Raw genomic sequence first — 24,513 nt, 5'->3', positions numbered from 1 at the left:
AAAAAAAAAAAAAAAAAAAAAAGAATTCTACTTGAATGTTCCATAGCCAGTATAAATTCAAGATGTCCAAATTGGTACTTGTCTGCTCTCTTAGAATAGCTTTTTCTGCCCTGCAGTTACTATGCCAGAACCTAGAATCATCTAGGTTTTTTTCTTTTCTCATTTAATTTCCAGATCCGTTATTCACTTGTCGTCTTCTTTCTATCCCACTTCTTTCCTATCCTGCTCTCTTCTTTTCTATCCTACTGCCTTAGCACTGGGCTTCTCATTTTATTTATCTGTCTAGCATGCCTTTGTAACATAGAGTTTTTTCTCTGAGTAACTCTTATTTCCCCTAGGCTGATCTCTTTTCAGTTTATATTCCACATTGCTGCACAGTTCATTTTTTTTAAATAAAAGTTTTTTCTTAGTCTAAAATACTCTCGATACTTATTTTTGTCATGAAAAAGCTCAGTCTTTTTAGCCCAGCATTGGAGGCTTTTTATTCCCTATGTCTGAACTTTACCTCTTTATCCGGCTCCATTTGCACATTCTTTCCCGTCCTTAATGCCATTGTTTATGCCATTTCTTTCCTACCAAATGTAGCTATTTCTTTTCATACTGAGCAAATAAGATTACTTTGGGGACAGCTTCATTGTCCTGTTTCTAAATCGGTTCATATCAGTTCAGAGCCACCATTTCTTTTCACATGTCACCTTGTATGTATACCCCTGGAGCCATGCTTATCGTCTCCCATCAAATTTTAGGATCTAAAATCTTAATACTGTTTGTATCATTGTATGTTGCTTAGTTCTAATCCACAGAAGGCACTTAGTGAATGTTGCATGAAGTAAGTGTTACGCTGGAATGTAGGTGACTTGGACATTCCCACCTGCATTTGATCCTAGTTTCCATCATGAGAACTGAAGTTTCTTCTAAAGATGTGTTCCTCATTTGGATTGTTTTGGTTTTTGTTACTTGTCTTAATATCTGTTTATCAGTGGAGTTTGTTATTTAGGTTTCAGTGCTGATCCCGCTTTTGGAGAATGGACAACTCTTGATTCCTGGCCAAGGGGACTGTCTGAAAGTGGCTCCTGGATTTCAGTTTTTTGCAACCAGGAGGTATGTGCTATTAACCTTTGTTTCAACTCTGCAGCCTCTTTATCATGTGTCTTCATGCTGAGTCTAGAAACCCTGGTATAATTATCTGAACCTATTTTAAGCAGGGTTAATTAGAAATGACGAGAGAGCCAACTTTCTCATTCCTGATTTTACACACATACATAAATCATTTTTATTTATTTATTTATATGTGGTGCTGGAGATGGAACCCAGTGCCTCTCATGTGCTAGGCTAGTCCTCTACCACTGACCTATAGCCCCAGCCCTCATTCCTGATTTTATTTAATGAAGAAAATTAATTTATAAAATGAACTATTTGTTTTTTTTCATTTAAAAATAGTCAGTTTTAAACATTTTATCTTGTTTTCAAAAATAATCAGAGGTGAGATTATCGTCAGAGTCCTGAGTTGAGTCCTGACACTGACATTTAGTACCTGCATATACCTTCTAAACAGTATGAATACATTGAGGCTAATCATTTCTTTTTCAAATAGTGTGATTTGCATTACCTATCATAGGGTAAACACCCGATTAATGGCTAATCATGATGATGAAGATGTTATGTAGATTTTAAGCAATTAAAAAATTTAATTAAATATAGGATGGAAAAAAAAGAAATAGCAGATTTGGTATGTTTCTATCCACATTTTAAAATACCAAGAAGGCAACAGTTTCTTTTTTTATGTTAATGTACTCCTGCTTCTGCAAGGTCTTAAAATACCCACAAATGAAACTAACATTATATATTTAATGATTACATTAGTGTTTGCCTGAGTAAAGATTGACTCCAAGATGAAGTATGGGGCTAACCTAACTATACTCAAGAAGCACCTTGCCAGACTCTGTTGACACTTTTTTCTTTTTTTCATTGTGCTGGGGAGGAACGTAGGGCCTCGAACATGGTAGGCAACTGAACTACACCCCAGTCAACATTATGGTTTTATTTATTTATTTTTTTGTGTCAGAGATTGATCCTCAGCCCTTTTTATTTTATTTATTTATTTTGAGATGGGGTCTCATCAAGTTGCTTAGGGCCTTACTCAGTTGCTAATGCGGCTTTGAACTTGTGATCTTCCTGCCTCAGCTTCCCAAGTTGCTGGGATTACAGGTATGCACCACCATGCCAACCCCTATTGCTTTTAATGTAAGTTGATTTAAATTACACAGATAACGAAGTTTTTCTTAGAAAGTTCCATGACATCATGTCAGGCAACCTAGATATCAGACAGACTTAAATTCAGCTCTTAGTCCTATCATTTATAGTTGTGGTTGGTGAACAACGGATTATTACTATTCTTTTCCATATACATTAGAAGAAAATAATGGCACCTCTCTTCAGGACAGTTGTTGTGAGGATCAAACGGCTAATGTGTAAGCATGTAATTTGTCCAGAGTGTATGTTGAATATATAATCCTCTCTTCTTGGGAAAATTTTTATAATTTTCAAGTATGGTAGCTTCTGGTAGCAAGCAGTGAATTATTGTTAATGCTGTAGTTCTTGGATTATGTTTTTCTGAAGGTATTTATGCTTAAAGGATGAACAGGTCATTGAGATCAAAGCACCTCATGGACTCATTTACATTGATTTGAAAACAACTTAAAACTCTATCATTCCTTCTTAGGAAAAGAGTCAAATATGGGTCAACTGTTAGCCTTTTGTTGGTCATCTACCCTATAAGCCAACAGAGTAATATCTGGCACTAGAAAGGATTAAGAGTATTTATTCATGTGAGGTAATGTCCAGCAAGTAATAATTGCCTTCTCATCTGCAGTTTACTTTCTATGAATTTAATTAGCTCAGTAGGCAGCAGGAGGTCTGAAGATATTAAATAAAAAATCTAGATTTTGTAAACATTTCTTAAATTTTAAATAACTTTGATTATGGAATATTGTTGTAACTGCTCTATTATTGCTCAGGTCATTGTTATTAATCTTCTTACTGTGAATAATTTGGGAATTAAACTTTATCATAGGTATATGAATATAGGAAAAAACATGTGGTGTTTGGTACTGACCATGATTTTATGCATCCACAGTTGGTCTTGGAATGTATGCCCCACAGATAGGTAAGATCTACTGTAACCTAATTAAAATTAAATTTCAAACGGCTGATATGTAACTATATTTTTGAATATAGACTCTTGACATGTGGAGGTAATTGGTATCGACCACTAAATAGTCATGCCACTTTGTTAGACAAATATTGGACCAAAATTCACCTGGATAATCTGGATAAGAAAGAACTAAATGAGGTATGTGGTACTAGAAAATATTAATTTTTTTCTTACTTTTTATTATGAAAAGTTCCAAACTTACATGAAGTTTTTAAGGGATGCTCAACCTATACAAACTTATCTAAAAATCTGAAACCCAGAATGCTTTATAATTTAGAACCTTTGGACATTGACATCATACCACAAGCGAAAAATGTCACGTCTGACCTCATGTGTTGGGAGGTAGTTAAAATGCAGGCACACTAAAGATACTGCATAAAATACTTTCAAGTGTGTGTGAAGCATCTGAATTTGTGTCTAGACTATTTTGGTCATTCAAACACAGAAGGGATATACCTCAATGATACATTGCTGCCCTAGCATGCATGAGACCCTGAGTTCCATCTTCAGTACTGCCAAATTAAAAAAAAAGTGTGTGTATGTGTATGAAGAAATAATATCTACCTCTCGATGACACTATTAGGCCTTGAGTTCTATATCCTTTATAAATATGTGGATATTACATATATAAATTGGAATCACAATGTTCTTCTCAAACTAATTTAAATGTATTGGATGGTTAATATTTCAAATATATACGTAGTTTCATGCCTTCTTAAACAAATTTGACTGTTTCATATCAACATAAAGGCTTGGAGCTAATATTATGAATTCCAAGTATAATACTGCAGTAAATTCTCAGTAGTAATTGAAGTGAATGGGACTTAGATCTTTTGCATTATGAATTCTTTTTAAGTTCCATTGCTTTTTATCAGCATTAGCATTAACTTGTGGTCTTTTGAAAAACTGTTTTTCTGTGTCCTCATAACTGCTTCTAATTTACTTTTGACTGAGAAAGTGTGTAATGAACCTTACTAGAATTGTTTGGAACCATAGTAAATAGTTCTTGAAGAATTCTTTATTAAGTAATTCCTTGGATACTTTTATTTTGGTGGCATTGTTTGGGGATTAAACTTGGGGCTTCATACATGCTAGGCAAGTGCTCTGCCACTGAGCTGTATCACCAGCCTACATGCCTGTTTTGGTTGCTTGGAGACCCTTTTACCATCTAACTTCAACCCTGAAAGCTGTGTTATAGATGGTGAGATTGCCGGATAACTGAGTTTGAGGTAGGAGAAAAAGCCATGGCTTTTTTTTTTTTTTTGGCAGGTAGGACCAAAGGAATATAAAGGTTTAAAGGTTTAAATTTTTATGCTTGGTAAAGATGACAAATTTCATAGAGAAATACACTTTCTGGTTAACTAGTGTCAGCAGTAGTTTATGTGTACATTTTATTTTATTTTTATTTTGTGGTACTAGGGATTAAACCTAGGCTTTAGGCATGTTAGGTAAACACTCTATCACTAAACCCTATGTGTTGGAATTCAGAGCTATATCCCCAGCATTTAAAAATTATTTTTTTTGTTTTTGTTTTGAGTCAGGGTCTCACTAAGGTGTTAGGGCCTTATAAATTGTAATTCTGCCTCACCTTTCCAAGCCTCTGGGATTAGAGGTGTGTATCACCGCACCCAGGGCTGTGTGTACTTTAAAAATTACTATGCTTGCTGTGAAATTTTCTTTCCTTTTTTCCTCCCTCTGTTGACAGGTTCTTCAGAGCAGATATCCCAGCCTGTTGGAAGCTGCTGATCACCTGCTTGACATTTATATTGAGCTTACTGGAGAGAAACATCACTCTCCAAGTGATAATTGTATTGAAGGTAAAGAGGCATCTGAGGAAGTTTCAGAAGCCAGAAGAGAAAACAAAAGACCTATCCTTGAGGGCAGAGAATTGTCTCTAAGGTATTGGACTTGACACTTTATTGAGTTGTGTGTGTGTGTGTGTGGGGGGGGGTTTAGTTGATATTTTAAAAGCAACTTACCCTAAAAGATCTTACCAATTCGAACTAAATGGTATTGAAAGACATACTGAGTTTGAAAATTAAATTTTCATGAGATCAGATCTTTTTCAGATCTATAGGTACTTATTAGGAAGGCCTGAAATATTATTTTTACCTTTAAAAATAACTTTTAAGGACAAACTTGATAATAGCCATTAACATAATTCTTTAACTGGATTTCTTTTCTTAACATGTGGGACCTTAAATTAGCATTCTTGGATTTTGCTCCATATAATGAGTTTTATGCCTCAGCTCTCCTCTTTCAAGGGTTGGACTTGCCACTTTGAGTAGTGGGAATTAGGAATAGATAACTCCCCTCATTTTATTTATTTATTTTTAATATTTATGTTTTTAATTTTAGGGGGGATACAATATCTTTTTATTTTTATGTGGTGCTGAGGATCAAACTCAGTGCCTCACACATGCTAGGTGAGCACTCTACAACTTGAGCCACAACCCCAGCCCTCCCCTCATTTTAATCAGAGTTATTTGCTTCCTTCCTCCTTCTTACCTTCTCTGGCATGGATGGGGGAAAATGAGTGGTAGGTTACTTCCTGATAGAAATAAGTTCTTACATCAAATACTTTTGTCTCCACATTAGAAGAAAAAATGGGGTACTCATTTATCAGGTGTCCTTAACAAACTCTGATGTTTTTGGTGTAAGATTTTTTATTTCTTAATTTTTTTTTAAGGGATCTACTGAATTGGTGTAATAGGATTGCTCATAGCTTTGACAGTTCATCTTCATCAGCATCATTAAATATTTTTCAAGAGGTAAGATAAAGTCTTTGTGTTGATTGTCTCATTGTTCTCTATATAGCTGCTGATTTTATTTCTGTCAGAATTTCTTTTGATTTGGCATGGTTTATTATCCTTAGCTAGTTAAAAGTGAAGCTAAAATTGCCTTAACTCTAAAATGAGGGCTTAGTGATAGAGTGCTTGCCTAGCGTGCATGAGGCCCTGGGTCTAATCGCCAGCACTGCTAGCAAAACAGGAATCTTAATTGGGCACAATAGATGTTTTGTAATTGTTTTATTTATTTATTTTTTTATTTGGTGAGGGCTGATGTTTTGTAATTTTAAGACATTGTTACTAATTTCAAAAGAAGTATAGTTTGAGAGAGTGAAATTAAAAGGTGGAATGAAAGTAAACTCCAAAATAATAATGGTAAGGTGATGTGGTAAAATATAGATTGTTTCTAAGATATGTATTATGCACCTTGCATAATTTCTGAAGACTTTTGGATAAATTTGTGTTTATCTGATATTTACACCTACCTTAGTGGGAATTTTATCTTTAGTATAGGGGAAATGTGGGAATTATAAAGTATAACTTTGGTTTAAAAAAAAAAATGTGTTGGAAGACCTATTGAAGTATTACTCTACCAGATGCCATAAGAACAAAGTAGGATTTATTCCCTCCAGCATAAGAATAAAGATGATGCTGCCTGAAGATCTGTTGGCTATAACATTGACCAATTTGGATTATAAAGTGTTCTGGTTTCTGACAGCTGGGATTGGGGAAGAGAACATGACCAGTTTGGTTTACATGTCTTTGTGTGTAGTAAAGTTTTTTTGAGTAGAAAGAAATCCCCTTTGGAGTGTACCCTTAGGCATGTTGAACCCTGAAATGCTTTGTGGCAATCTGTTCTTGTCCTTAATTTTCCAAATTCTCCATTTTTCATCTCTTACAAATAACTGTTTCTTACTTTTCTAATAAATTGAGTCATTGGTAAGATTCATCTTATTTACTTTCTATTGTAAAATGTTGTATCTATATAAAACTACTTATTGACTGCTTGCAGTGGACCACACGATCCCAGCTACTTGGGAGGTTGAGGGTCCAGGAAAGCAAGCTTTTGCTGTTGTGTCAGCACTGAGTGAGAGTTGTTTCTTCCATGAGCCACGTGCCTAATAATGAACACTAACTTGCTATTCTTTGCATGAAGTTAAGATCTGCAAAATGAGTTAGGGTTTTTGTTTGTTTATTTATTTCTAATTTTGCCAGTAACTCAATAACAACACCCTCCACATTTGTTCGTGTGTTTCCTATTAGGTAAAGTCATATGTCCAGATTTGGCTCATTATTTATACCCCTTTCAGTACTGCATCAGTATTCCTACTGGATTTTATTTTCTTCCCTTTTGAGGCCAGGCAGGATAGGATGTTCTGTGATTAATGTATATTGTTTTTTGTTTTTTAATCAGTTGGCATTTGCCTTGGTTATTTTAATAGGCTCTGGACTGTTTCACAGCAATGCTTTCTGAGCGCACAAGCAAATTGAAAATGGCAGAAGTTATTGGAAGCAAATTGAACATTTCTAAGAAGAAGGTACATGGTGCTATTTTTACTTCTCCTTTGAAAGCAGACTAGGGTGTTTAGATTGCTTACTGGTTTCTGGTCATTGCCTGGGATAACTTTTGCAATGTTGACTCCTCCGTGAATGTTGGTGTCATTACTGCCTTTCATGGATATAAATCTTCCAACATTCCCTAGTAGTTCTGCAAATGTTTCCACATTCTTGAAGTCATTTTTCTTATGCCCTGTATCACATGTATACCTTATTCTCCAGTATTTTAATGACCATTCTCTGGTTATAGGCTTAGAACTGGTATTGTGTCTTAGTAACATGTTTTTAGTTTGGTTCAGAGACCCACCCCCCCACCTTTTATTATTAATGTCCTCAAACATCAGGAAAGCTCAAAATAGTACCAATGAATACCTGTATACCCACTACTTAGGTTCATCACAGACATTGCTAATATTTTACCATTCTTGTTTTATATCCAAATATGTATTTATGAAGGGCTGACAATGTAGCTCTGTGGCAGAGCATGTGTTTAGCATGCACAAGGCTCTGGGTTCAATCCCTAGCACCAGACATATGCAAATGAAATTTTTGGAGGAAATAGCCCTTCAACAGTGATAATGTTGTGGTTGGGGGCTTGAGAAATGTTTAGGGCTCATCTTGAGCAGATATTTGGCTTTCCTACTTGAATTATGACAGTAGCATGCTTCCTGTAAGGAACTGCAATAGTGGAAATGTTTCTTTAGCTTCTTAAGAAGTTGGGGTGTTTTGGGTAATAGAATACTCCACTGAAAGGGAATTAATTAATTAATACATATACCAATCTTAGTGGGCAAAGGAATGAAACAAACCACTTAGACTAATCAGTGTTTACCATTTTTCTTTGGGGAGGGTTCATCTTCCCTGAGCATTTTGCCCCTTTTTTGCTTTTGTGAAACCTGAACAAAATCCGGCTTGAGTTATCAACAAGTAAAGAGATGGATGGCTAGACACCCAGGAGCGTCTTCCATAACTTCCTTTTCTGCTTTGACTAGTCAGATGAACCATGTTAGAAATTTAAAGCAGAGAATAGCATGGTTGAAGAGAAATCTACTAAATTTTTTCCTGTAAGTTAGGAGGTGAGGGGTTTTTTGTTTTGTTTTTACTCTGTTGGGAAATGTCTGTCAGCAGTGTCCACTTTGGATATAGACAGAGGTTTATTTACATGAGTCAGAAGGACCATTTTATGGAAATACAGTCAATGTTTTAAAAAAACATTGGAAACTCGGAAAATGAAGAAAAATCAACCTTGATTAAAAGCTAACTTGCCTGTCTTGGAGTACAGTGTGTTTCGTGGTAGAAGGCTGATTAGAAGGTCACAGTGAGCCTCTGTGAATAAGAAAATTTTAAAGAGCATGCAGATTTTTGTTCAGTTGAAACCTTTTCCTCCCACAGGCTGAATTTTTTTGTCAACTTTATAAGCCAGAAATTCTGATCAATGAACTAGATGTTCAAGTAGGCAGAGTGCGACTTCTTCGGAAACAAAACGAGGCTGCTCATGTACAGAGGTAAGGGGGGTTCTAAACTAACCTATGTACTGTGTGGTCATTAAGAATTGATCGAAGGTCTCGTTTTATCCTTTGAGCAGAACACCTTACTGAACTGTCGTTTTGCCAGCATGGTATGTAGTAAGGAGCAGTGTTTTTCCAAAGTATGTTCTATGAAACTGGATGTTAACAGGAGGTGATGAAGGCCATTAGAGATATGGACTAGCAAAGATGATCCTTGGTTTTTGCTCGCTGTAGTGCATTTATTGAAGCAGGGCTCAGGTGGAAGTCAGGCTTTGGCATTTGTCTATATTGAGGGCTGGGATTATATAAGATTCTGAGCTGGTAATATTTATTATAAACTTAATATATGCCTGGCATTGTGCTAAGTGCTTTCATTTGCTTTTTCATATAGTGATTATAATAATTTTATAAATTAGGATTTATAAACCTTAACAATGACCAAAAATTTAGTGACTTTAAAGAACAGACATTATTCTTACAATTCTGGAGGTTAGAAGTCTGAAGTCAAGGTGTTGATAGGGCCATATTTCTTCTGAGAGGTCTAGGGAAGAATACTTTTTTGCTACTTTCTGGATGATTTTGGCTCTCGGCAATCTTTGGTGTTCCTTGACTTAGGTCTGTATCCGTCCAATTTCTTTCTGTTGTTACAGGGCCTTTTCCCTGCTATGTGTTTCTGTCTCCAGGTTGCTTTTACAAGGATACCAGCTGCTGGATTTATTGCCCACTCTAAGTAGAATGACCTCTTCATAACTTGGTTAAATCTGCAAATATCCTATTTAAAAATGAAGTTCCACAGATTCTGGGTAGACTGAATTTAAGTGAAAACACTTACACCCATTACAATTATCATAAACATTTTGTAGGTGAAAAAACTGAGGTTAAGGCAGGTAAAGTAATTTGTTCAAGACACAGCTAATATAGTGTCTTGTCATGGATGTTTTGAATTTCCAAAGCGTAGCACCTTACCCAGGTATATGACTCTTTAGTGTTTGCAAAGCAAATTAATTTTGTAATTTATATGTTGTAGGAATATCTGGTACAGCATGAAGACAATTACTGTGGGCTATTTCCTCATTCTTCTTTGTTGAACCTGGGAATTAGAGTTCCCTTCAGCACTAAGAAAAGCTTGCAGCCTGACTTTTTTTGAGGGGGGGAACCTTCATCAATGGGGATCAAACCCAAGGTTGGTCAACTGTTGTACCACTGATGTATATCCCCAGGCTGGCTTTTAAACTCCTTTTTCCCATTCTTAGGGAGAAATTCACTTTTGCTGCTACACGGCCATCCTCTGTTCTCATTGAACAGCTTGCAGTGTGCGTCAGCAAAGGGGAGCCTGTGTTGCTGGTGGGAGAGACTGGGACTGGCAAAACCTCTACTGTCCAGTACTTGGCACACATTACAGGTAACTCCTGGAGGGAAATGACTGCCCTTAAGCATTTTGCAATGACTCTTTTTGTTTTTTGTTTTTAAACAGTCTAAAGATAACTAGAGTTTTAAAAAGTGACCTTTCTCCATCTGTGTTGTTTCCCTGAAATGACCACTATTAACTGATTGGATTAATTTTTGGTGTGCAAATGGCATGTGCATATAGATGGTGGGTTTTTTTTTTTTTTTTTTTTTAGTTTTAGGAGGACACAACATCTTTATTTTATTTTTATGTGGTGCTGAGAATCAAACCCAGTGCCTCACACATGCTAGGCAAGTGCGCTACCACTTGAGCCACATTCTCAGTCTAGATGGTGTTTTTATACAGATGGAATTATACTCGACATATTACATTAAGTTAAGCAGATTGGTCAATTTTTTAAAAATTTTTATTAATTTGGCTTCTAATGGTCAAATAATTACACATTATGGACATTTACTTAGCCCTAATTGTAGACCTTGACTTAATGAAGGGTGTTTTCCTATGCATAGTTATCCAGATGCTATACCAGTAATGCCACAGTGAATATGACTGTTTTATATCTATATGGAGATGTGAGAAAATTTAAGAAGTTTGTGGTCCCTGAAGTAAAATGAGAAGATACATGGAAATACATATTAAAGATTTGTGCTATTCTATGTCTTTACATTCTTAAGATGTGTACTGGATATTAATCAGCATTTAAATGTTTGGAATATTTCTTTTTCCCTTTCTTTTTTAAAGGCCACCGTTTGAGAGTTGTCAATATGAATCAGCAGAGTGACACTGCAGACTTGCTTGGAGGGTAAATGTGGTTTGAAATTCTTTTCATGTTATTTTGTGTTTACTGCTTGAGGTAAGAAACACTATTCAAAAAAAGCTTTGGCAGCCTGGGGAAAATATTCAAAGACTAGCACCCCTTGCTGCACCCCAGCACGGTACTTATTAGAATTTATTGAGAGGCTCTTGGCTATGTAGATGATTTTTTTCATTATAAAGGTCCTTGTTCTCAATGATGGATGATACACTGGAAGGGAAGAGGGAAGACAAACCAGACAAGAATATTAATCAGGTAGCATTTGTATATATAGTACAGTTGAACTAAAGCATAGGTTTTAAGAACCTTTATGAAGATTTTGCTATCACTCTACAAAGATGCTTCTACAGATCTTTTTATTTAACCAGGCATGTCTATGCTGTTTATTTCTTTTTTTGTATCTATATATGTCTTCAGTAATTTTCTACTTTTTTAATCTTATACTAATCAAACACAGACAAGTTCATCTTTTCCTCTAAGAATTTATTATGTTCTGTCAGTCATTTCAAGTTATTATAAATGTATTGAATACACAGGAACCCATTGGTGCCCTGATGCAACTGATATTATGAAAGATTTGTAACTAACAGATAATAAACTGGTGTTTCGTTTTGGTGCCAAATTGGTGACTAGAATATATCTGGTTTTTCTTGTTAGTAGATTAGCATGAGTTACCAAAAGAAAACTTTACATAGTCTTCAATTTTTGTATCGTTGGAAATTTCCCTTGTTTTCTCTATCCTCATATTGGTAGAAAGTAGCATAAATCAAATCTTGTAATATATATATCATAGTGTAGGTTGCTAGGTGACTCTCTTGTTTAAGAATCATTGTTTGTAAGATGGGAAGATCAAAAGTCTTTTTAGAAAAGGCAAGAAAGTGGAAAACAAAATTCAGGAGAAGGCAAGGAGACAGGCCAGAAGAGGATGATATTTCTGTCCCTAGTATGTGTGGTTAGTTCCATTTCTTATATTATTTACGTTAAATATATCTAGCATATATCAAGTTTTATGTTGGAAAAAGAAGATATTTATGGATCTAATTGGGTTGGTTTACAAATCTATCTTTTAGGTTGATTTTTTTCAAAAAACTATTATTATAGGTAAAGACACTATAAAATTAAGGGCCTTAATGGCATCAAACCATGTACATTACTGAAAATTGCCTTCCTATAGTTGTTAGCACCCATTGCTTTTTAATTAGTGTAAGGATGATATGTTTTTTTTTTTTTTTCATTTGATTTTTAATAGGGGGGGCCAGATCTTGCACGTGGTGGGAAAATGCTATACAACTGAGCTCTACACCCCAGCCCTTTTATTTAATTTTAACTTATTTTTTGTCTTTAAAATGGACTTCTGCCAGGCAGTATATAGATGTTCCACATTACCTGTGTGCTTCAAGAAGCCAAATTCCAACTGAGTTGGAGATGGATGCAGCCTAAGTGACCCCATGAGAGGGACAGAAAACTTAAAATCATTCCAGAAAGAAAAAGTCTAGTACTAAAAAAAAAAGTATAAAGCTCAGGTTCATAGGGAAAGGGCTTAAGGAAAAGTAGTATCTGAGGGAAAAACTCTTGAGGAAAGAAGGAAGGTTCTCTTTGGAGAAGTTGGCAATGAAGGAAAAAAAAAGATTGAGGAAAATCAAAAGATCATAGAAATAGAATGAAAATGTGCAACCTACATTTTCCTTGTCATGCATGGAACCATTCTTTTTTTTTTAATATTTATTTTTTAGGTGTAGTTGGACATAATTGCTTTTATTTTATTTATTTTTATGTGGTGCTAAGGATCAAATCCAGGGCCTCAAAAGTGGTAGGTGAGCGCTCTACCGCTGAGCTACAACCCCAGCCCTATTGGAACCATTCTTAAAAGAAACTGTACAGAAGAGGACAGAACTCAAATTAAACTCAAGACCTGACCATGAAATGAAGAAACAGCATTTATCATTTATTTTTATTACTTAGCATGTACTGTTTTGTCTTTTATATTTTCTGTTCTTTATTTTGGAGAGTCATTTTCTTTAGTTTTATCCATTTTCAAATGAACAGGGAGGGTGGGTACTGGGGATTGAACTACAGCAGTTGTTTACCTGAGTTATATCCCCAGTCCTTTTAAATTTTGATACAGGGTTTTTGCTAATTGTTGAGGTTGGCCTCAAGTGATCCTCCTGCCTTAGCCTTCAAGGCACTAGGATTATAGGAGTTTGCCACCATACCTAGCTTCAAATGATCTTTTCCATGTAGTTCTAAAGAATACAATACGTGGTGACTTATTTTTCATAGAGGCAGGTGTCTTGGAACTATGTCAGTTTTGTTCCCATTGAGTATGTGTGTTGTGGTTAATTTGGGGATTTTAGTTTTTTCTTTTTTTGAGCTATATGCTTTTTCTGTTCTTCTCTTTTGGGTACTGGGGATTAATCAAATACCAGGGTTTCATGCATGATAAGTATATGCTGTCCCACTGACTTAAATTCTCAGCGCATTTTTCTCATTGATTGAATCATATATTGACTTAACTGCTTTAGCAACTATGCTCAACTTTAAAGAACTCTAATTTTTATTAAGCCACTTTTTCATAAAATTGATAGACAGTAATAGCAGTGCTTGATTAATATTAGTAATAATAGCTAACTCTTTGTGGCAGTCCTCATATGCCAAGGACTATTTTTGAGTCCTCTATATGCATTAATTGGCTTTCTTAACAGCCACGAGGCACATACTTGTTGAGGAAAAAGACATTGTCACTTGCTGAAGGTAATCATGGATCCAGATAAACTCAAGCAGTCTTATTTTATAAGAATCTGTGTTCTGCCATTAAACTGCTGCCTCCATTAGCTTTGGATCCCATTTATACTATTTTTAGTACTAACAGTTTCATTTAGATGACGTGTATATTTTGTTTCATTTCTCACCACTTCCCCTGTTGTCATTTTAGTTCATCATCTTTTGCCTGGTCTAGTGCTTTGGTCTTGTTTCTTTGTTTCAACTTCTGACTTCCTCTAGTCTCTTACGCCATGTGGTATTTTTTGGTGTGTGTTTGTTTTGTACCATGGATTGAACATAGGGGTGTTAACCACTGAGCCACATCCCCAGCCATTTTTATTTTGAGACAGGGTCTCGCAAAATTTCATAGGGTCCAAGTTGCTGAGGCTGGTAGTCCTCCTACCCCTGCCTCCCAAGTCCCTGGGATTACAGATGTGCTCACTACACCTGTCATCCATGTGGTAGTTAAAATGATCCTTTTGAAGTACAATCAGATTACATCACTTTCTTCCTCAAATCTCTCCACTGTTCATTCCATTTAAAATACAACCAAAAGGCGTTTGTTTGTTTTTGGCCTGTAAACACTTGTGCAAATCCTTTGTAACCTGACACTGGCCACTGGCAGTTCTCTGACATGATCTCCATCCATGCCTGTGCTGCTGAGCTTTAGGTGCTTTTTCCATGTTGCATCAGCTAGACACCTGCTAGCTATTTCCTTTTGGTGGCATCCTCTGACTCCCACAGACACTTGATACTTCCTCTGTGGCATTTCCTGCCATCCACAGATAACCTGCTTAGCTCATTTCCTTGTTTGATTTAGGTGTCTTTCAAATGTCCCTTCTTCAATAAAGCTTTCCTGACTGATAACTTATGTTATTAATACCTCCACCACCTACTTTCCTTTTGCCCTACTTAATTTATATTCATTAGCAATTAAACTATTGCTTGATATTTTGTAGTAGATTTATTTCTGTATTAGGTTGTAAGCCTAGTAGGAGCAGGACTTTGTAGGTCTTGTTGACTCAGGGTTTAACATATACATAGGTGCTCAGTAAATTTTAGTTGAATAAATACAGTGAAGAAATGCCATTATCAATCTGTTAATGCTTATGGGCAAGTGGAAATGAGTTTGAAGTTCCCACACTTTTTGTCTCTGGAATCTGACTTGTCATTGTAGGTACTCATTATCAGGTAATTGGGTCTTACTCATCTTACTATTTTTCCCTCATAAGCTGATGAGTAAATAGCAGTCTCTGAGTTCTCTGTGTTTGACTGTTCTTTAATATATTTTGACATCTTTTCAGTTTTCAAGCTAAAAATTTTTCTTAGAAATAAAATTTATCTTATTGCTCTTGAATTATAGTACTTAATAACTTAAGTTACATAAAATTATATGCTTAAGATTTTCCAGAAGCATTTAATTTTGCTTAGGCTACTTTCATATACTAATTAGAACAATGTTTCCTGACCTTTTTTCCTATTATGCTCTCTACTCTAGTATTAAATGAAACTTGGTTTCTTTTTTTTTGTCGAGAGAAATTAAATGCTAAGGAGTAAGAAAGAATCGAAATACTATGAAATAAAACCTGAACTTTGGATGGTCGTAAATCATTGCAATATTATAAACTCACCCTCCCATACTCCCACTCCTACTAATTATAAGTAGTTTTTTCCCATTGTGAGCAATATCATCACAACCCCTGCCCAATGGAGAATAAACATTGATTTTATATTGTTTTTCTTCTAAAATGTCTTGATATCTTTTTGGTCAGTCTTAAAACATGATTTATAATTAAGTCCTCTACATGTTTATTTAAACAAATAGTAAAATAAAATAGCATATGTTTTATTGTCTAACTGGAAATTTTGAAAATTTTCATAATACTTTTAATAAGTAGAAGCCCTTCAAACACTTGGAACAGAAGAATAGATTACAGTTTAAAACTTTGACATAGATTTTAATATTTAGATTGTATTTCTGATTTTGATTATTCTGATTGTGCTTTTTAATCTCTGTTAGCTTTAGAAGTTTGTGAATCACATTTACCTTTTGTTTCAGTTACAAGCCTGTGGACCATAAGCTTATTTGGCTACCCTTACGAGAGGCATTTGAGGAGCTCTTTGCCCAAACATTTTCCAAGAAACAAAACTTTACTTTCTTGGGGCACATTCAGACCTGTTATAGGCAAAAACGGTGGCATAATCTCCTGAGATTAATGCAGCATGTACATAAGTCTGCTGTTGACAAGGAAGGAAAGGAGAGTGAAACTGGTAAGGATATAACCCAGACTGATGGTGGGAAGACATGAGACTGAGACTCACTTAACACTTAAGAGAAAAGTGTGTGGGGGGGAATGAGAAATATAAATTGGAGCTTTCTAGAACTTTTGGCAAAGGTGACAAATTTTGACGTATTGCTGCTGCCATGCTTCTAGGCATGATTTCTGCAAAACTAAATGACTAAGGATACTAGTATACAAGCACTGCTTATTTGTTTGTATGTCAAATTTTTTTAAAGTGCTGGATTCCACAGCCAAGAAGCTTGGAGGCTTCTATGGCAGGAGGATCACAGGTTCAAGGCTAGCCTCAGCAACTTAGCATGACCTTGTCTCAAAAATAACAAACAAACATAAAGGGCTGAGGATGCAGGTTAGTGATAGGGTGCCCCTGGGTTCAATTACTAGTACCACACTCAAAAATAGATAGGTAGATTTTCAGACTATTGTTGAAGATGCTTAATTTTTGTGTTTCATTACTTGTATTGTTTTTAGGTGTTAAGAGCTCTATATGCAATATTGATGACAAATAAAACAATGTGTCTTTATTCTTGTCTTTATTCTCTTCTAGGGTTACTCCTAAAGGAGAAATGGGAAGCTTTTGGCCTTAGACTCAACCATGCCCAACAACAGATGAAAATGGCTGAAAATGCCCTATTATTTGCATTTGTAGAGGTATTTTGTTTTAGATATTTAGGTTAAGGAAGTGTTGGTTTGTGGCATGTTACTAGTTTGTGTTGCTGTTTTAAGATTTAAAAAAAATTAAGTAGTGATTTGGGGGAAGATTTTTTAAAAATGTTCCTAATGATAGTAATGTCTTGGTGAGCAAAATTACTATTTTTTTAAAAATACCTTTATTTTATTTATTTTTATATTGTACTGAGGATCAAACCCAGTGCCTCACATTGCAAGGCAAGCCCTCTACCACTGAGCTACAACCTCAGTCCCTATAATTATTAGTTTTAAAGAAGGAGTTGAGGACAAGTAGTGTACTCTATATTCTTTTTCTATGCATATGTAAGCAGGGGTGAGTGTACACAAGCAAAAGCTTGAGCCTGAGACCATGCTCCAGCTCCAGGCTAATTGGGAATATTAAAAAAAATATTTGTGAGAGGGATTGAAGTTCATTCACTTCCATGTCCCTTTTTTTAATTAAAGGGCATGGTCAGCTCTACTGTTTGCTGTTGTTTGTCTATGAAGGGAAAGATCACTTGGATTAAATATTCATGACTTGGGATTTCTTTGTTTTAGTTTTTATATTATTTCTGTAAAACCGTTTTAGATCATGTTCTTGAAGAGGTAGGAGTCTTGGTTGGTGTTTTGCTAAGAGAGAAGGTTTATTTAACCATGGGTGTAGGAAATTTGGTCATCTGTCCTTAACCTCTTTTGGGTGGGGATCCTCTACCACTGAGCTACATTGCCCAGCCCTTTTTATTTTTTATTTTAAGACAGCATCTTACAAAGTCATTGAGGCTGCCCTTGAACTTATGATCCTTCTGCCTTAGCCTCCTGCATCACAGGGATTTCAGACATGTGCCACTGCACTGGGCCATGCTTAATCTTAATACAATTATTTATAAAAATGTGATTATTTATAAAATAACCAATTAAAATGTCAAGGGCACTGAAATTAAGGCTTATATTTTAGGACTTAATGATATAACAAAGATAATGCATTCGGTTTTATTTTTCTCAGTTTAATTTGTAGAGCATTTTTGTTAGAATCAACTGAAAATAAAAGTCTAGAGCAATTTAAATAGTAAAACAAGTTTTTTTTCTTTTTTTGAGGGGCATGTACTGGGGATTGAACCCATCAGTGCTTAAGCACTAAGCCACATCCCCAGTCCTTTTGAAAGTTTTTTTTCTTTATTTGGAGACAGGGTCTCTCTAAGTTGCTTAGGGTTTCTCTAAGTTGCTAGGGCTGGCATTGAACTTGTGATCCCCCTGCCTCAGCCTCTCAAAACTGCTGGGATTACAGGCATGATCCACTGCACCCAGGAATAGTAAAACAGATTTTGATTTGTTAACTGAATGGATTGTAAGATGTTTTTATTGTTCTTGGAAAGAGAACTTAAAAGAGATAACCTCAGTGGACTGGAGCCAAGATTCATTTTGTTATTCTTAAGCAACTGTGAAAGGACATGTATTGCAACTACTACACTCTTTTTAAATTTTTTTGGTACTGGGGATTTAACCCAGGGGTGTTTTACCACTGAGTCACATCCCCAGCCCTTTTTATTTTAAGACTTGGTCTTGCTAAATTGCTAAGGCTGACTTAGAACTAGCGATCCTCCTGCCTCAGCCTCCCAAGCTATCCAAGCTACTGGGATTACAAGCATTTACCACCACACCCAGCTACTACTACACTCTTGATTTGGACATTTTTCTGGTCTTGCTATACTTATAACCTGACCCTGTATTTATTTTGAGTTCTCAGAACAGCTAATTGGGTGCTTTTAAATACTTGAATACTTTATTATTTAATTGACTATCCACAAAATGAGAGGATAGTGTATTACATCTTAGTGTAAGACTCAAAGATACTCTCGTGACCTCCTTGGAACATTTACAAGGTTAAGTTGGCCTTAAACTCTGATGATTTGCTGACAGCCATTTAGCAGTCAAAGTATAGGTTCTTAAGTGGGAGAGATTTACCCTGGCCTCAGTTTCTAATCTTGCTCACATAACTGCTTTTAATAAGTGTGCCTTTATTTGATATGCAGTCTGAACTTTTTACATTGTCTTCTCTTAGGGTACATTAGCTCAGGCTGTAAAGAAAGGAGAGTGGATCTTGTTGGATGAGATTAATTTGGCTGCTCCTGAAACATTAGAATGTCTGAGTGGTTTGCTTGAAGGATCCTCTGGTTCCCTGGTGTTGCTTGATCGAGGAGACACAGGTAGTATTTGATCACTTTGGGGTTTGACTTGGTGCCATGTCTTTTGGCCTAAACTTAAAAATGGGATTGTTTTGGCATAAATGGATTATGTGAACCTCCTGATGGAATTCATTCATTCCTTGTAAACAAAGTTTCTGCAAAGTATCTTGAAATGTTCTTAGATGATATCAGGAATGCAAAAAAGAAGGAGGTAGTTTGTCAAGGCAATTGGGTTGTGGGTAATAGACATGCACACATTGTCAAAATACGTGTGAATAAATGGGTGATGAAAGATGTAACAGTGCAGAAATGCTCAAAAAACTAGAATGGCAACATGAGGCTAAATTGTATATGTAGATTTAAAAAATGATTTTGATGGGGTTTCAGAACAGGTAAGGATGGTATAAAAAAGTGATAATGAGTTAATGGTTATATTTTATTTTGACCAAGTTAAGACTTCTGTATTTTTAAAATGAGCTTATATAACTTGTTTAATATTTTTATTGTCAGCATATGTGTATTAATTTTCTTACCTGCACCAGCTTGACTGTTCCTAAGAAGAAATTTGGGGCTGGGGTTTCTGTGGATTTAGGTAGCCTTCCCTTAGGGACTGGGATCTGATCACTTGATTGTTGTTACAAGTAATAGGGGATTTCTGCTTTTCTCTCAATAGAGCCACTGGTTCGTCATCCTGACTTCCGTTTATTTGCCTGCATGAATCCAGCTACTGATGTGGGCAAAAGAAATCTCCCACCAGGAATAAGAAACAGGTAAGGTGTTTTAAATTCTCTTTTATTTTGATTGGTAACGTCAACATAACCAGACTTCAAAACAATTCTTAAAATTTCTTGGTCTGTAATAGAGGAATCTTAGTTTCCTTAGTTGTTATGTTTTTCTACTTTATATAGGTTGTAAGTGTATGAGAACGTCCAGAACAATAAAGAATACTTTGTGTGGTTTTTAATATGATACTTAATGGCTCATGGATACTGTTGAAAAAAACTTTTCCTTCTTCAAATGGCCTCTTACCTATTAGTAAAATTTCATGTCAGAATATTGTGTATAACATATAGGTTTATTAAGCTTATTTATATTAAGTTTCTTTAATTTTTCATCACTAAGCACTGACATGAATAAAGTTTGATTTTTGGTATTTTATGTTTGTAACCTTTGAAAAGAAATAACCAAAATTATTGTTGGTAACCTTTTGTTTCAAGTTTTAAAGTAGTGATAAAAGTAATAAAAGCTCCACAGGGAAAATTTAGAAACTACATTGAAGTACCCATTTTTTTTCACTTTATCTTTTATTTCTGATCATGAGGGGCTTATTTTTTGTTACTCATATTTTTCATTACACTTAGTTATGATCAAAAACACCTGAAAATGATAAGTATGTTTTAGCTTTGTAACTGTTTTCTTATATGAGGATTATATTTAGAAAATTTATTGCATGGAAGAAGTGATAATGAGTTAATGGATATATTATCTTTTATTTTGATCAAGTTAAGACTTCTGTATTTTAAAATGAGCTTATATAACTTCTTTAATATTTTTATTGTCAGCATATTTGTATTAATTTTCTTAAAAGTGTTTATTCTGTAATAATTACAGGTTCACGGAACTATATGTAGAAGAATTGGAAAGTAAAGAGGATTTACAGATTCTTATTGTGGATTATCTGAAAGGATTGAGCATGAACAAGAGCACAGTGCAAGGAATCATAAAGTAGGTTCTATTTGGCTTGTCTTTATATACTTTCCCTCTGAATATACATTTATTTCCTTCTTTTCCTTTTGCTTCTAACTGGAGAAAATTGACGGAAAGATTGTTATTTGGATTTCTGTTTTAAAGATGGAACATTATGTGAATTAAGATTTTCCTTAGGAAAATCTTTTCCTACTGTTGTGGGGTAGGTCACTCAGAAAACACACCAAGTCCCGGTTTTGTCCAAATTGAAGAGTCTTTATTTAGCTGGCTAGCTCCCCTCAGGACCCATAACTATCTCTGCAAGGAACAAGCCCCAAGCCTTAGCATTTTAGGATATTTAAAGACAAAAACTGCATCTGGGTTGATGTAGCTATAAGCAATCAGGTATAGAAGCTGCATTGGACATTTAGCGAGACAATACAATGGGTATGTTGGTATTTCCCCTAGGACTTTCCAGGTTGGCATAGCAGCAAGCGAGCAGAAGTGGGTCAAAATGACCCTTGTTGAGTACAAGTTTGAGAATGGTTAGTAACGTCTAGACAATCAATCTCTGACAAGGTACATTACCCCCAAAAAATGGAAACCAAAGAGAACAATTTTACATTGTATAATAATTGCTATTTTGTGTTGCCAAGTATGTTATGCTAGGTAACTATTCATGGGTATAGAGGTGGGGCTTTCCCACTGGAGAAGCATTTCTTATATGATATGGAGTCTCACAGTAAAATGGAGTCTGTTTGGTCATTGCACATATTGCTTGGCCCATAACACTACATGAAAAGCTAAAACCCCCTTTCTATGAGACTGCAGACAATAAGATAATAGCTCTACTGACTACTTATATTTATAATTAAGATTTTGATTTCCTGGTTTAGATTTAATATAAATGGCTTATATTTTGACCTGTCTTGATGAAATATTTTCTACTTGTAATTTGCATACTAGATATGTGGGAATGTGATAAAATGGCCTATATCATTGAAGGAGTCTGGTTTAGAATTAATAGACATTGAGCTGAATAAAATACAGAGTGATAGTGTGGCTTGGTACTTAATAGTCTCTTTTTTCTGTTTTGTGTGCCCATATAGAAAGAGAGCAATATTTTATGTTAGACAACCTGAATCCTAGGACTAGCTTGAGAAGATAGAAGCTTGTCATTCTGGGCAGATCATTTACTTAACTTTTATTATGTCCTCTAGAAAGAAATATAATAGGTGAAGGAGTTGAAATAGGATCATAAGGGTGTTTTTGCTTTGCATTTTGTGGTTTGTTTCTTATTTAATAAACAAGTGACTCAAGGAATGCCTCATTGGTAAGAATGTATTGTAAATAAGACAGCAGATTTGGTTCTCTTTATGGAGCTTCAATTCTAAAAGTGAAGATAACCAATAAATGAGGAGCTGTATCCTAAAATTTTAGGTTGTGAAAATTGAAGAAACAACATCAAAGTGTTTGAACATGAACGCCTGTGGTCCTATTTTAAATAGGTTTGTCAAGGAGGCATTTGTTCAAAGAAACAAGAATATCTAATATATTTATATTTATTTATCTTATATTTCAAGGAGGCAGGACATATCCCATTTGGGCAGGAACATGGATTTCATCTGTGACACGTATTTGGTTACGTTTGATATTGTAGTTGATAATGAATTTCAAATAAATTCAAAGTGTGGGAAATTCATGTTTCAGTGTGAAAGTTCTTTCATCTTGTCATCCTCTGAATCTGTAATGTTATAGTGATAATTTATAATAATGGTCATATCGTCCCACTTTGTAACATTTCCCTTAAACTAATTATAGCCATTGTCTGTGACCTTTCAAAACATCAGGAGTTCTGTTTTCTCTGTATTTATTCATCAACACTATAGACTATACAAAGACTTCATTTGCCCTTTGAGTTAGAGCCAACTCTGAAACACTGAGTTTGGAATCAGTATGCTCTTACTAAGGGTCTCTTGCCTCTTACTCTCCTTAAGAGACAAAAGTTTCTCACTTATCATTGATACCTTTTTGCTAGAGGAGCTATACCTTGTACTTTGTGCCTCTCCAAAGGAAATAGATTGATTTTTCACTATTTCATTTTGAAAGACAGCCTCCAGACTGAAAGGTTTGATATACGCTATAGAAAATTGTATGTAAGGTTTACCATTTATGATTTATAAACATGGCCTTTGGATCTTCTGTAGAAAAGTGGTGACAACAAGAAAATAATACTTAAAATTGCCAAAACTTTGTCCTCTTTGTAGCTTCTACACAGGTTTGCGGAAAGAGTCTGGCACAAAATTGGTTGATGGGACTGGCCACAGACCTCACTACAGCCTTCGGACTCTCTGCAGGGCCTTGCGATTTGCAGCTTCCAATCCATGTGGCAACATCCAGCGCTCAATATATGAGGTCTTTCTGAAGTCTATTTGACATAGGAGCTGGGTTGAGTGGGCTCACCATGGAGGGAGGGACTGGGAATACATATGCTAGATTGTCTTGTTTCACAGTCATTCTGATTAGCTTGAAACACTTCATACTAGAGCTGTCCTGCGCGTTTTCTACTGCCTTACACAGTTCAAAGTTGTTCTGGGAAGTATCACTATTCAGGTTGAATTTTGTTCCTGAAATGAATTGGGCAGAGACACAATTTATTTTATGTGCTTTCTCTCTAGGGTTTTTGTTTGGGTTTCCTAACACAGCTCGACAGGGCATCACATCCAATAGTTCAGAAACTTATTTGTCAACATATCATCTCTGGCAATGTCAAAAGTCTGCTGAAACAGGTACATTGTTTTTTTACTTTCAACTTATTTGACATAAATAGCTGGATGGATTAACAAATTTTCAACTGTTTGAGTTTAAATTAAAAAAAAAAAACAATTCTAAAAGAAATCTGTTACAAAAAATTTTAAGGTTACAGAAATGTTATGTCTTCTAGTGCTCAATTCAAGTTCCAATAAATTGTATTCCTAGGAGATTTAAATCCTGCAGATAGTTCTTTCCAGCTAAACTGTAATGCAAATGTTTCATTATATATTCAAATTCTGTTGTTAATTTATTGATGTCTTTTTAATGTAAAGTGATGTTTGACCATCACACATAAATGTTCTGTAGCTCTCCCTTTTTACTACTTCTTGTGTGTGTGTGTGTGTGTGTGTGTGTGTGTATTATGTGTTAGAGATCAAACTCGGGTCCTTGTGCCTGCTAGGCAAGTATACTGTCACTGAGTTATACCTTCAGCCCTAGCTTTCCTGTTTTGGTCTAATTCTTTGATATGTTTTCATTACGGTACCAGAGATCATTATAAAATGCTTTCTGATGGTTACATAACATTTCATTGGATGGTTGCCCTACAGATTATTTATACACTTTCCTTCTGATTGATGATCAGGCTTTCTTAGGGAGAGGGGCCACTGTTCTAAACAACTGTCATTTGAGTTTGGCGGAGGAAATTACAGAATAGCACAAGTCTGAAAGATTGAAACTATTTACTACTGAAATGTTTACTTATTGATTGCTTGCTTAGTAAGAGGAGAGCCATTGAGACTTGCAGTTATTTTGGATTTAGTCTTTTAAAAATAACACATGAATAACTACTTCTGATAAACTGTAAAAACAT

At 35.3% G+C, this 24,513-nt stretch overlaps 1 protein-coding gene across 2 annotated transcripts in view; it reads left to right on the top strand.

Moving 5' to 3' along the window:
* The window catches only part of Mdn1 (midasin AAA ATPase 1), a 152,992-nt gene that overhangs the window by 29,290 nt on the left and 99,189 nt on the right, over window positions 1-24,513 (top strand). For both annotated transcript variants that reach the window (XM_015499360.2, XM_048808075.1), the window contains exons 8-22: window positions 998-1,101; window positions 3,238-3,352; window positions 4,920-5,113; window positions 5,904-5,985; window positions 7,446-7,541; window positions 8,953-9,065; window positions 10,322-10,470; window positions 11,218-11,278; window positions 16,110-16,321; window positions 16,898-17,001; window positions 19,079-19,223; window positions 19,876-19,972; window positions 20,814-20,927; window positions 23,156-23,303; window positions 23,567-23,677. In XM_015499360.2, coding sequence (XP_015354846.1) covers window positions 998-1,101; window positions 3,238-3,352; window positions 4,920-5,113; window positions 5,904-5,985; window positions 7,446-7,541; window positions 8,953-9,065; window positions 10,322-10,470; window positions 11,218-11,278; window positions 16,110-16,321; window positions 16,898-17,001; window positions 19,079-19,223; window positions 19,876-19,972; window positions 20,814-20,927; window positions 23,156-23,303; window positions 23,567-23,677 — 1,845 coding nt within the window. The remainder of the gene's footprint in view (window positions 1-997; window positions 1,102-3,237; window positions 3,353-4,919; window positions 5,114-5,903; window positions 5,986-7,445; window positions 7,542-8,952; window positions 9,066-10,321; window positions 10,471-11,217; window positions 11,279-16,109; window positions 16,322-16,897; window positions 17,002-19,078; window positions 19,224-19,875; window positions 19,973-20,813; window positions 20,928-23,155; window positions 23,304-23,566; window positions 23,678-24,513) is intronic.

The sequence above is a fragment of the Marmota marmota genome, unplaced genomic scaffold (assembly GCF_001458135.2).
Source record: "Marmota marmota marmota unplaced genomic scaffold, marMar, whole genome shotgun sequence".
Classification (NCBI taxonomy): domain Eukaryota; kingdom Metazoa; phylum Chordata; class Mammalia; order Rodentia; family Sciuridae; genus Marmota; species Marmota marmota.
The sequence above is the reverse complement of the archived record's forward strand: the minus strand, read 5'-3'. Positions and strand labels throughout refer to the sequence as shown.